The 12,931-nt window shown below is 58.4% G+C and overlaps 1 protein-coding gene across 1 annotated transcript in view; it reads right to left on the bottom strand.

Moving 5' to 3' along the window:
- The window catches only part of GAD1 (glutamate decarboxylase 1), a 35,881-nt gene extending 24,860 nt beyond the window's left edge, over positions 1 to 11,021 (bottom strand). Inside the window, exons 1-5 of the mRNA XM_086751081.1 lie at positions 10,760 to 11,021; positions 9,457 to 9,596; positions 7,509 to 7,571; positions 2,471 to 2,629; positions 1,529 to 1,771 (exon numbers count right to left, since the gene is read on the bottom strand). Coding sequence (XP_086607207.1) covers positions 1,529 to 1,771; positions 2,471 to 2,629; positions 7,509 to 7,571; positions 9,457 to 9,526 — 535 coding nt within the window. The 5' untranslated portion in view covers positions 9,527 to 9,596; positions 10,760 to 11,021. The remainder of the gene's footprint in view (positions 1 to 1,528; positions 1,772 to 2,470; positions 2,630 to 7,508; positions 7,572 to 9,456; positions 9,597 to 10,759) is intronic.
- Between the last annotated feature and the right edge of the window lie 1,910 nt (positions 11,022 to 12,931).

Here is a 12,931-nt window from a genome sequence, read left to right as displayed (position 1 = left end):
AACACGGGGAACATCAGCATCTTCTGACATAAAGAAATAAATGCGGTTCTGCTCGGAGCGATGTCAGCAAGAGCCTTTCGGATGCGTGAGCCTGCCGGCGCTGCTGAGTCTCGGCACATCCCGAGGAGGAGGGGCCGAAGAAATTGGGGGGACACGGAGGCGAAGCGACCGGGCTGCTCCCGCCCCGGGGACAGACGGCTCGGAGCCGGAGCCCAGAAATGTCACTGTGGCTTAGCTATTTGCTCTGCAAATCGGCACCTCTCTCCCCTGCCATGACACACAGGTTGGAAAGTTATTTTTCGGAGACATTTCGCTGGCCTCCCGAAACTGTCGGGGAGCCCGCGGTCTCCTCAGGCTGGACCGCACAGCCCCGCTGGCTTTAACAGGAGCTTCGCCTGGAGACAGGACGTGAGCAATTGGGGCCCGCAAGAGCTCCAGGGGAAGCCGGGGTGAGGGGAAGGGATTGCTCGACATCCCGGCGCAATCAGCACCGGAATAACGGTGCAAACCCACAGACCGCAGTCACTGTTCAACAACCCACGGAGCGGGGTGCCAACTACGCTCCCCTTTGACTAAGGGCATAAAATCAAAATATGCCCCTGACACTCCTGAATACATCAAACCGCCACGCAAATGGGAAAAGACAGGAAGCTAACCGCCACACTTGTTAAGATTTCGTCCTTGAACGCTCTGCGCTGTTTTTTCCCAGCTGCACAGCCGAACAGCGGAGGAAGCAGGGCTCCGTCCCTCAGGAGCCATTGCTCGCAGCTGCCTGAGCCAGAAACCGGCAGACAAAAGCGCTCGCCGTGCCGTGCCGAGCCGAGCCGTGCGGGGCTGCTCGCCGGGGAGAGCTCAGCAACCCTGAACCGCTGGAGCAGGACTGGGGAGGGGGGCACGGCCTCCGCTCCCGTTCCTGACCTTCTCAGGTACCTACAGCAGGCAGGGTTTGTTGCCAGCCCAGCTTTCTGCTGATAGAGATGTAAAACATCTCAGGCCAAACAGCCTGAAAGAGCACAGACTTTCCCTGGCTAAACGAAGTGGCTGTAAGTGGGCATTTCTGTCTGGTTCAGAAAGACCTGGACAGGCGGGGCTCCTGGGTAATGGGCTGAAATCCACAGGGTTCCTTTATTGACGATTCCTAGGATTTCAGTCTCCTTTTCATTAAACGTGTGGTGAACATAAAGAAGAAAAACTGCAAATTTAATGTCATTTATGACCTCATTTACCTAATGATACTGCTCCCCGGAGATACAGACAGCTCGCATTTGATCAAGTGAACTTGTTTCTGGGCACTGCAAACAGCACCGAGCCCTGCCCGCCGGGGACGGATGGAACATCAATAGCTGAAGTTTCTGAGCAGAGACATTTCCAGCGTCCGCAGACAGCCCTGGAGCTGAGCCTCCAGGGAAGCAGAGTCTCGGGCGTGGAGAGGGGTGGGCTTACCTCCGTGGGCTCAAGGGTGGGCCCTTCACCGTGGGCCAGAGAAAAGCCCCAGGAGGGACTCTCCAGAGCAGCGTGTGAGACCTACCTGTCCTCACTCCGTATTTCAGCGTGTCTCGGCAGTCCACCAGGATCTGCTCCAAGGACTCAGGGTTGTCCGAGAGCTCCAGGTTGAATCCCTCCATGCCCTCCAGGAGCTGGTGCGGGTGGTGGAAGTCCAGTACTTTGGTGGATCTGTCAAACGTCTTCCTCACGTAGTTGAGGAGGATGTCCACCACCTCCAGCAAGAACTGCATGGTCTGCTCCTCGCCATTCTTGGCAGGCAGTAAATCTGTGGGGCAAACCAGCTGTCAGCGCCTGATTTGGGGGCGAGAGGCGGAGATCAACCAGACCGGGCCGCCCGCAGGGCTCCCAGGACCTGAAAGCGAGCGAAACCCGCAGCTCCCCCCGGGGCTTCTGGCCCCCCTCCCCCGGTGGGGAAGGGCGAGCCCGGGTCGCCCCACGGGAACGCCGGGAGCACCTCCGACGCACCCCGACCAAGAGCACGCCCTGCACCGGTAACGCTGTGCTGTGCGGGGCGCTCGCCTCCCGGGGGCCAAGAGCACGCCAAACCCGCACCTGCCCTTCTGTAACGCCCCCCTCCTCCCCACAAAGAGAGACCGATTTCCCGTCCCCACCCTCCTCGTCAGTGGTCCCGTACCAGCAATCGCAGATCGTTTCATTGCTCTTTTACTGAGGAGGAAATTAAATATAAAATTACTTTCCTCCCTGGGGGCTGGATCTGGAGTGACCCCGGAGGAACCGCTGGAGCTGAGCTGCTCAAAGAACGTTAAATTGCATTTCAGGGAACTCGCAGGCATCACCAGCGCGGCTTGCTGCAAGCACACACACACACACAGAGAGAGCTTCCTCCGAAAACAACCAAGCAAAAGCACGCCCTGAACACGGCTGTACTTCCACGGGCAGCGAGGGCAGGCTGCTAAGGGACGCGCCCGAGCTGGAGCAAGCAGAAGCTGTACAGCGCGTTTACCTCTGGCATACAGATTGGAGAAATCTGTCTCGGTGCGCCGGAACTTGGATTCCTTGTCGCTGTTCTCACATGCCAGCAGGTTCTTGGAGGATTGCCTTTCCTTCAGGGAGCTGACGATCCGGCCCTTGTCTTCCAGGCTGTTGGTCCTTTGCAAGAACCCTACATTGTTATTGCAAGGTGCACAGGTCAGAGTTTTCTCGCTTCCCAACATGTTTAGAAACATCTAAAGCAGCTCTCTAGACAACAGTTCAAAGCGGTTTTGGCTCTGGATCTGACTAATGAGGTCAGGAATAAGAGTATTTATGGGGATTATTTGCCTCCAGGATGGAGAGCTCAAAATGCCATCAGCTGCAAAAACCCAGCCATGCAAAAACCAAATTTTTGTCATTTAGTGCAGTGGTAAATTCTTATTAAGTCGATCAGACAGCTTCCACTTCAATAATCAGCCACTGGAAGAGAGTTCAGGATGAGTCAATGCTATTTCAGCCTGCAGGGGAAGTTTATGGACCTAGCAGACAGGGGCAATGATGTATGATTAAAATCAGGGCCACTTTCAGTTCTCCTCGTGGTGCTGTCATGCACAAAAGGCACGAGAACAAACAGCCATTCTGGAGCAGCCGTCCCGAGAGCACCAGAGCTCTAAGGACACCGGTAGCACTCATCAACCCCACCTTCCTGTTACCGGGATATACCAGCACGCATGCAGGAGATGCGGATTTTCCACCTGACGAGGTGCTTTGATACTAACACTGATTAACCCCGTGCTCTCCGGGGCTCCACTCTCACCAGAGACACAGTCCTGGCGCCCAGGACTCGATCTCAACTGCTGTTGTCATGTGCGACGGCAATAATAAATCCCCTCTCCCCACGAATTTCGGCAAGTGTAGGGCCCGTGGCGAGTAACAAGGCCCATGCACTTTAACAAGGCAAGAACAATTAATTCTCAGGATTTGATCCTCTAAAGCCATGCCCCTAAGACACGTGTAGAATTGGGCTTTTCGTTATTAACGAAAGCAAGGGAGTTTAACCTCCCAGGCTGCGGCGAGCGTGCCTGTACATTTGGAGGAGACAGTACGGCAGCGCCGGCCGCCTTTTTTCTTTTTTTCTTTTCTTTTCAAACAAGTAACAACCGGAACCAACACTCGTAGCGGCCGGAGATGTCCACCAGAGAGGGGGACTTCGGCGGAAGGAAAACTCACGCTGTAACTTCGCTCCCCGACGCCGCTGCTCTCCAGCGCCCTCCGGCCATGTGCCCGCGCCCCCCGGAGCCCCGACGGCCAACCGGCACAGCCGGCTCCTCCCGCCGGCTTCCCCGGCAGCTTGGGCAGGCCCCGGGGACCGCATCTCCGTGCGGAGAAAAGGGAGCGACTCCGAGCCGCTGGGCGAGCGGCTCCCGGCAGTACCCGTGCCTCGGACCCGCTGCCAGCTGGACCCTCCCGTAAGAGCTATGGAAAATGTGGCCTCTTCTCTATCAGTCGGGCACCCAAACGGGGGGTTGTTCGCAGGCAGCAGGTGTGCCCAGCCCATCCTTTCCATGAACGCTCCATTTTTTGCCTTTTAATATTGATCTTTTACTAATTAGCTTCTATGATGCTGTTAGGAATATGAGTAATACGAAAAGGAAACTATTTAAGGGAATCTCTTTTCGTGCATAAGGATGCAAGTCCAGGATCGACTACCTTTTTGTTGTTGTTACTGCTTTTAACGCTCCGTGCGGCGACCACCAGCTCCCGCAGCAGCCCGTGCTGTTCGCCGGCTCCGGAGGCGGAGCAGCAGAGGTCGAAGCAGGGGCCGTCCGGACTCAATACCGGAGCGATCCCCTTTCCCCAGGTCCTGCGCCTTCATTTTGCTTTATTTGTCAGCTTGTCTTTCTTCGAGGCTCTCGGTGGGAAGTATTACGTGAGAACAGACGCCCGCAAGACCAGCCGTGCTCTCCGCCGCGCAGACACGCGTCCCGCGGGGACTCCGGTGGGAAAGGCTGGGGCAGCGCTTCAGCAACCGAGAAAGGCCGCAGTTACCTCCGGCTCGGCTCGCATGGGGCTCAGCGCGCCGCGGGCACAGAGCCCCCCCCGCCCCAGCGACTCGGCGGCCCCGCCGTTATCTAGCGCGGCCGGCGGCGGGGACCGGCCGGGGCGCGGAGCGGCTTCGCACGGGGCCTGTCCGCGTGCGCCCCGTGGGGCGGCTCGAGGACGGAGAGCGGAAAAAAAAAAAAAAAAAAATCCTGGAGGGAGGAACTTGCTGCCGCCCGGCACCAGCTCATCCGGCTCTAGATAACGCGTCCTTCGTCCGGGCCGCTCGGCCCGGCGGCATCTGACGAACCCGGAGGGTCCGGTACATGGGGGCGCACAGTGGGGCAGGGGCAGAGCCCCGCTTTGGAGGCCGCTCGGCCCGGGCCGCAGGGCCGCCTGCTCTCGATGCGGGAAGCACACGACTCTAAACCAACCTTCCACCTGTATCCTGCGCCAAAAGTAAGGTCGGGGTCGGTGTAGGGGAGATCCAGGGAGCAGCAGCCCACGAACAGTGTCCGCGCAGCTTCCCCAGCAGCTGCCTCCCGCTGATGCGCCACTGCCAGGCATTTTCATCTACGTGCTTCTTCAAGAGACGGAGGTTTCAAAAGCCGAGGGAAACCAGACTGGCGAAGGAGTTCCTCGGTGCCCAACGTGACCACAAATCCAGCGTGATTTAACAGCAGGCCTCGCACAAGGCAGCCATGTGAACCCCTCCACCCCCGAAGCGGGGACAGACCGGCCGGGGCCCGCGGCCGCCGGTTCAGGCAGGTTGGTGGCAGCTGCAGGAGATTCCAGTTCCCTCCGCGGCCGGGGGGCTCAGCACCGCCGGCGTAACTTGGCACCATGGATCCCACCAATTCCGGAAACAAACTGAGTTTCTAACTCGCATGGCTGCTTTTGAAATCCCACTGTCCTGCGTTGCTCACTGGGCTGAGAATCATCAGCTGGCGGGGGCCAAACAGCTGAAGACACACCTGAGCAAATTTCCTGCGTCGAGTATTTCCACTGATCCTGAGCAAATGTCAGCAGGATCGGTCCCAGCAGCGATAATAATTGCCGAGGTGGGAGTGAGAGGTGTAGCATGCAACTCCAGACACAGAGGAAAATCTGCCCGTACTTGGCCCGCCGTGACAGTTCGTTAAACCGCTTTAAAATACGTTATATATATATACATATATACATATACTTTTTAGTGGATATGTGCAGAGACGAAGAGCGCAGGGGTGTGGCAGCGGCAGGGCTCTTTTCAGGTGGTGGCTTTCAGCCAGAAAAGAAAGGAGCTAATCCTTAAATCGGTCAGTTGTTTGAGAAGACACGACATACATCTTGGATACGCAATTACTGCAAATGTCAAACACATAATATACAACACACGTGGAAGAACCGACTCATTGTTCAAGACCTGCTTTTTTTTTCCCTGAGCTCAACCCTTATTTCAAGTTTGCACTCGAAATGAATCGATTTCTGTGTGATACACACAGGAAGAACAATTCCGAAGCACCTGGTTTACTGCACAATATTTAGGGTCCGGAATGATGTCCTGTGAAAGGTAAGGACGAGGGGATATTATCGGTAACAGTCAAACGTCAACTTGTTTAACAGGTTTAATTAGGATTCCTGGCAACCTCAGTCCTTCGCTCTATTTACCAACGGCAGCCTTCCCTCTCTGCCTTTGTGAAGGTGTTAGATTCAAGTGGGAGGGCTGATACGAGCGAAAACAGTGGTTGCGATCGAATGCGATTATTCCGAATCACCGTCACTATTCAGGGTATATTTTTCATGCAAGGCAGAGAAGAGCCAGAAAATGAAAAACCAAGCACCAAACCCGAGCTAAAAATACAGCAGCACTGCTTGTTTTGAACTCCGTTCACAAAGCTACACTGTCTTTTGCCTTTCTCAAATCCAAAATGGTGGGATATTTCATTTTCAGTGTATCCGACCTCACCGAGAGAAGCCGTGATGTCCCTCTGTCACCCCCGTAGTCTAGCAACACGGAACGAGCCTAACGGTGCGTTTACTTTATCAGTTCTGCTTGCCGGGCTAAATTAAAATGATGATGAGAAAGGCCATCGCTCCAGCCACTGAAGGGACTGGTCGGGAAACGGTCCATTAAACCCAGATCAGGAGCTATTTATAGAACTAAGCGACTACTCGTTAATGTCGCCTGCGGGTACCAATGAAATCTCTAAGAGACGCGGGGCTGAACATTCGCACCCCGATTCTTTTCCAGTCCAAACTTCCGTGTAACAAAACGTTTAGCAAACGAGCTTCGACTCGGGCAAGTACGGCAAGAGGTTTAAATACATCTCCGCTTTGAAAAAATAACCTCCCTCCCCCCAAAAAAGAGGTAGCTGGGGAAAATGGGAAATAATTTATATTCATAAGGGGCATGGGCTAAGCTGAACGATTCTCCCCAACAGAAAATAAAGATTTGTCTGTGTGTCTGCGAAAGTGGAGGCGCTACCGAGAAATCTGGAGAAGGAAGACAGCTTGTTATCTCAAATGAATCTCTTGCTATAACGCTGCGATCTGAATGTGCATTTGTTTCTCTTCTGCATTTCATGTGCCTGCGCGCTGACTGGCTGCCAGCGCTATCTTGCCAGCGCAGCAAGCTGACGAATTGCTCTTTAATAAGGCTCTCGTTAATCTTTCCCCCCCAGGAGATCGGTATTTTCTAGTCAGATAAGGTTGAAAAATTTCAGACAGTGAGAGGCAGCCAATTCCCCCTCAGCCCCGCTGGTTCCTCGCCACCGGACTCTCCGGTGGGCCCGGCGCTCCCCGCACCGGGGGCGGCTGGCGCCTGCGGACCCCCGTTGATCGCAGGAGGGGCGGCGGGACCCGCAGCTGCCCCTCCCGCGGCGGACAACGCAAACCCAGGGGAGCGCACGGTGGCCGGGCCAGGACCGGGGCGCGGAGCGGAGCCGCCGCGCAGCCGGTAGGGGGGGCCCAAGGCGACTGGCGGGGGCGGGGTCGCAGGGCGCGTCGCGAGGCGTGGGGTGTCGCGCGGCGAGGCACGGAGGGGGACTCACCGCATATCTTCAGCCCGATCTTCCTGGTGCACCCGTGAGCCACCCCGCACCACGAGTCGTAAGCTGGAAGAGAGAGCAGAGAGGTTCCCTGGCGCCGCAGCTCCCCCCGGCCGCCCTCCCGGCCCCACGCTGCCCCCCACGCAGGGGCCTCCGGGGGAAACGGCTGCTCCACGAGCCCGGCGGCGCCCGAGCGTGCCGCGTGCCGGGTGCGGGGCAGCTGAGACGCGGGTGACAGCGCGGTGACGGGCCGGCCCGCCGAGAGGAGAGGGAAAGGCACCCGGGACACGAACGTCTAATGATTTACTGGCGGGGCTCCAGGGAAGTGGCAGCTTAAAATAAAGCGGCGTGAAATGGGGTCACAAAAGAGTTCAGGAATTAATTGGGCGAAAAAACAGTGTTTGACTGGATGATCGGAGTTGCCCGACTAAGCCTCGGCCGGATTGACGGGCCGCCGACGTCCGCTCCCGGCCCAGCCCCTGTCCTGAAGCAGCCCTGTGCCCCGCGGCTCGCCCGGCCCGGCCCGCCCCCCTACCTGGCGGCTCCGGGGCCGGCAGCCCCCTGGCCCGAGGAATCGCTGCCGAGAGCCTGCTGCGCGGGGGCAGCGCCGGCGACGCGACCGCACCGACGTGGGGGGACGGGACAGGCTCCTTCCCAGCCCCTGCGAGCCGCCGTCGGCCCCAGCTGAGCCCGGGGGTCGCGGGGAGCGAAGCCCGAGGCTGAGGCGGAAGGGGCGCCGGCCTCGGTCCACAGCACAGCCAAGACCCTCCGGCCCCTCGACAGCGGGCCCGGGGCAGCCAGACGCCGCCGCGGAGCCCGGGGGGCGACTGGGGAGCGGGGGGGGAGGGGGCAGCGCTGACGCGGGGCGTTGGAGGGTGAGGGGAGAAGGCAGCAGAGGGGCTGGGCCGGGGGCGGCTCGCCGGGGCGGGGAGGTCAGCGGCTGGGCCCCGGCAGGGGGAAGCGGGGGAGCCTTCTCGGCGGGGCGCGGCCCGGTCGGGGAGCCCCGGCCGGTCAGGGTGGGGTGCTGCTGGCAGAGGTTTATCGCATTTTTAGCCGCCTTGCCACACAATTCGATTTCTCCGTGTGACACCTCAGCCGAAGGCAGCAAAGCCTGTCACCCCCTCCCTCAACAAAACCCAGTGCTGCCGTTGGCTCCCTCCCCCGTTCCTTCCAGTGGCAGAATAATGAGAATAATGACTCCGATGCTCCTGCCTCGTAGCCCTTTCAGGGTAAAAGCTATTCCCCGTCTTGCTGTGCATGACAGCCTTTCATTTCTTACTGTTGCCCGCTCTTTGTCTCTGCTGCTTTATAGCATCGAGCCTCTTTTTTATTTATTTTCGGTAGGCGGCGGTCTGAATTGCCTGGCAGGGCTATAAACTGATTCTCTATCCACCTGCAGCAGCCTCTGCTTCCCACTCACACCTCAATAACTCAAGGCAAATTCAGAGCAATTAGGAATACAAGGCTTTGAAAAGCTACAATTAGCATCCAAATTTCGCTTGATTACAGGCTTCAGCCTAGGCTGAAAGGAAGCTGCAGCATTAGCATTTATAAAATGTAAGGGAGGGGGAACCCGCTTTAAGCCACTGGTGTAACTTCGCCCTTTAACTGATTCATTTTCTCCACACCCCTCACAGCATCCCGATTTTTTTTTTTTTTTGCCATCTGGGGGTTCAATTTATTATCTAAATCCCTCAAATGGGGCTGTAAGATAAAGGCAGTACTGGCCGCTGAGGTGGGCTTTTCCTCCCAGTGTTTTATTCGGCAGGGACCAAGCTCTCCCGCTCCCACTAGGAAGATGGTTTCTTTGTGTAGAGCACTTTCCACACCTTGCTTAACGGCGCGGAACAGGGCTTCACGGATTTATCGTTTCGTTTCGAAACTGGTCTTCCCGAGCCCAGGTAGAGAAAGCCACCAAAACACTTTAAACGAGAAAAATATAAAAACGTACTTGTGGGTCGTAAATTAGTTGGGGTGGGGTCCGGAGCGTCGTTGGAGGACGAGGGAGCGGAGGAAGCCATCCCTTCAGAAAAGCCCCAGTCCCTGGGTTTCCTTCGATATTCCTCCGAGGGGTGGGCAGCAAGGAATTTGCTGGAAGCAAGAAAAGGCGGTTTTAATAGTCTGGTCTCCTGGCGAACCGCACGGGAGTCTCGCCCGGACGCCGGCGGGCGGCAGCCTGCACCCCGGCGTGAGCTGCGCCGGTCCCGGTGCCAGGGCGGCGGCAGGGAAAACGCCTCGACAGGCTGAGAGGGAAGCGGTCCCTTCGCTGGGTGCCGAGGCGCTGCCCGCCGCGCCGGAACGGCGGATTTAGCAGAGCATGAAGTCTGTCGCAATTATATCGGTGGCCGCTGAGCAGGGCAATTACGTGGCTCGCGTCAAATGGCAACCAAGGTTCCTTCGAAATCCCCAGCTCGCATGACCTACAGCCCCAGCCCGAGCCCGTTTCCGTGCGCTCTCAGCCGAGCCCCAAACGCGCGCCAGGCTGAGCATTCCGAGAAGACCGATAGACAACCCCCGCCGCCACAGCGGTGCACGCCGCCCGGGGCCGATGGCAGGCGCCACACACATGTGAATTTGCACACGCGTGTTTCAGCAACGCGGGACCGGTACGCGCTCCAGCGCTCTCCCGTGCCCGCGCTCGCACAACCGGCAGAGCAGGCAGGTCTGTCTGTCCGGGAAGGACGGTGGCGGACCGGCCCTCGCTCCGCGCCAGATGTTCAGCTCTCTCCTGGCGGACACGGCGCTCCCGCAACCGAGACAGGGTCGCCGATCGAGAGTTGCCGGGTCAGTGCCCCCGCTCGTCTCTTTGTCCCCACGGCTACTGGCGATTTATTTTATTCCCCTTGTAAGGAAAATGAAGGTCGCGGTAACGAACGAGCGCTTTCTTTGTTAGCTGATTTTTTCAAGTCGGTGGCTACCGATTCGTTTCCACTGACGAGCGAATTTATGCCCGCGTGTAAACGCAATACATCAATGATTTAAATAGAAAATACATATTCGCTTATATTTTTTTTAAGAGGAAAAATAAAACAACCATAAAGCAGAAGAGATTCTCTAGACAATGCCTGGAAGTGAAGTAACAGGTTAACACAATGTCTAAGGCGCCGGCTGTCTCAAAATACCCGTTATCCCTCTATAGGTACAACAGCGACCAAACCCGATTTTGGGTGGGGGGGAGGGGGGAAATAGCTCCCCATCCTGAAAGAGGTTTCCAACGGTCTGGAAAAATAGGATGCTGTTTAGAGAAGACTTACCGAGGGGGCGAGAGGACACTCTTGCTGCCGAGTCCAGACAGGCAGGGCGACTCCAGCCTGGGAGCGACCCGCCGCTTATAAACTCCGCCAGAAACGACGTCGGAATACCAATCGCGCCGCGGAATTTAATGCGAGATGACCTTTTTTCCCAGAAGTGCTCAGATTTGCTTTTTTAAAAGCGTGAATCGCCGGTTGATCTGCTTCGACGCAGGCATGAGTCACAGGGCTGCCGCCGCCCCCTCTGATCCGCATGGGGGCCGGGGGCCGCCGGGGCGGCCGGCTGGGGCGGGGAGGGGCGGCCCACCCAGCCCCGGCTGCCGCCGCCGCTTTGCCTCGCCCGGGGGCGGCGGGGCTGGCTGCCGCGGCGGGAGGGGCTGCCCAGCAGCGGCAGGGGCGGCCCCTCGGCAGGGGCTTCTGAGAGCTCCTTGCGCGGGGGGCGCGGAGGTTTCCCCAGACTGCACGGGCGTGGCCCGAGCGGTGCTACCCGACGGCAGAGCACCGCACACGCCCGCGTACCGTCAGAGTACGCGACGGCCGAGGCGAGCCAGGCGGGGTCCCTGTGAACCGCAGCTTAGCAACCTCCACCCCCCCTCCTTGGCTGCGCCGGGGACCTGGGGTACCCCGCGGGCTCGCGCCCCGTCCCCGCGGCCGGCAGCGCCCTCCGGCCCGCTCTCCTCTCCACCGGAGGGTGGCAGGGGCACCGGCACCGCCGCCCTGCTTGTCTCCCAGCCGCAGGGCAACACCTGGATCGCTGTGACTTGCCCTCGCTGCGGCCGTTAGGTTACGATTTTACACCAGGCATCCTTTTACTAGAACGAGAAACATTACGACAATGTATGTTTTTGTACCCTCGACAGCCCCAAACCTGTGTTTCTCCGCCCCCCGCCCCGAACATGCTCCGCCAACACTCTGCGGTGGTGACCGCGGTGCTACATTTCACTACGCCACGGTAGCTACGCAGATGCCTAAACCAAACCCTTCTCACAAAGATGCCACGTAAGGGGCTGGGAGGACTCTGCAATGAGACAGGAGGAGGGGAAACAGCCCGAGGGAGCCAGAGAATTTCATCCCGTGCGGGGGGATGCTGGGCAGTGGAACGAGCAACGGGGACTTGTCCTCCTTGAAGGACTCGAGGGAAGAGCAAAAACTTACAAGCCCCTTTTTTTTTTTGGAAAGGAGGCTGGCCGCCTGATAGCATTAAGTAGCCAAGACGATTGCTTTGCCGAGCACACCTACTGTCTAGGAACTGGACACGTAACGAAAACACCGACAGGACAAAAGCCAGCTTTTAAATACAGCTTTAAAGGTATAAACAGCTCTAGCTGACATGACCTCTTCCCATCTACTCCCGGCTATTCCTTTTTAACAGTGGATTCAAGCAATCGGACAAAATGTTTGCTCAGAGGAGAGCGCGAGAAACAGTAATATAACTGTAGCTTATTATCTTTATATACGTAAACAAGCATTCACGGGAAATCGTGGCAGGATCGCAGTGCAAAGAGTCAACGAAAGATCACGCCAAGAACGGCCAAGCCATCAGCCACCGCACGGCACGGCCCGGCAGGGTCTGTGCCCGCGGGCAGACAGCGTGCGCACTCGCTCCTTCCCCTCCGGCCCTCCAGAAGTGCCTGTGTCTGGAGCAAAGAGACACGGCTCAACATAACTACTGACATCCTCGGAGGAGCTGAGGCCCGCCAGGGAAGGAGCCAGACCATGAAGACCAGCGGGCTCTCCGCGGCGCGCTGGCAGTAAGAGTCGTCGTCCTTCGCTGCCCCTCTCGCCGCTCCGCTCAGCACCGCGGACAGCGCCCGCCTCGCCCCGCCCCCGCCCCGCCCCGCCCGCGGCGGCGCGCTGCCCCGCAAGGTCAGCGGCGCGGCCCAGGGGAGGGCGGCGGCCACGCACGGCCCCGGCGGGTACGCACCCCCCTCCTGGCTCCCAGGCGGGCAGGGAAACGCCGAAACCAAGCCCCACCGAGGCCGGCCCCGCCCAGCCCGCCATCCCCTCTAGGTGGTGCTGTCCCTCAAGCCCAGAGCCGGCGGCGGCTGTGCTCCGCGGGTCCCCCTCTCGCTCCCCCGGCTCATCCACAGCGCGGCCGCACACCACGCGAGGAAACGCTTGGTAACTCTCATTTGCAACAGACCCCACTTAAAAATCCGACCTAAACCCAAACTG

This window comes from Chlamydotis macqueenii, chromosome 6, assembly GCF_036417535.1.
Source record: "Chlamydotis macqueenii isolate bChlMac1 chromosome 6, bChlMac1.mat, whole genome shotgun sequence".
Taxonomy (NCBI): domain Eukaryota; kingdom Metazoa; phylum Chordata; class Aves; order Otidiformes; family Otididae; genus Chlamydotis; species Chlamydotis macqueenii.
Note: the sequence above shows the minus strand (reverse complement) of the source record. Positions and strands in the feature narration are given on the sequence as shown.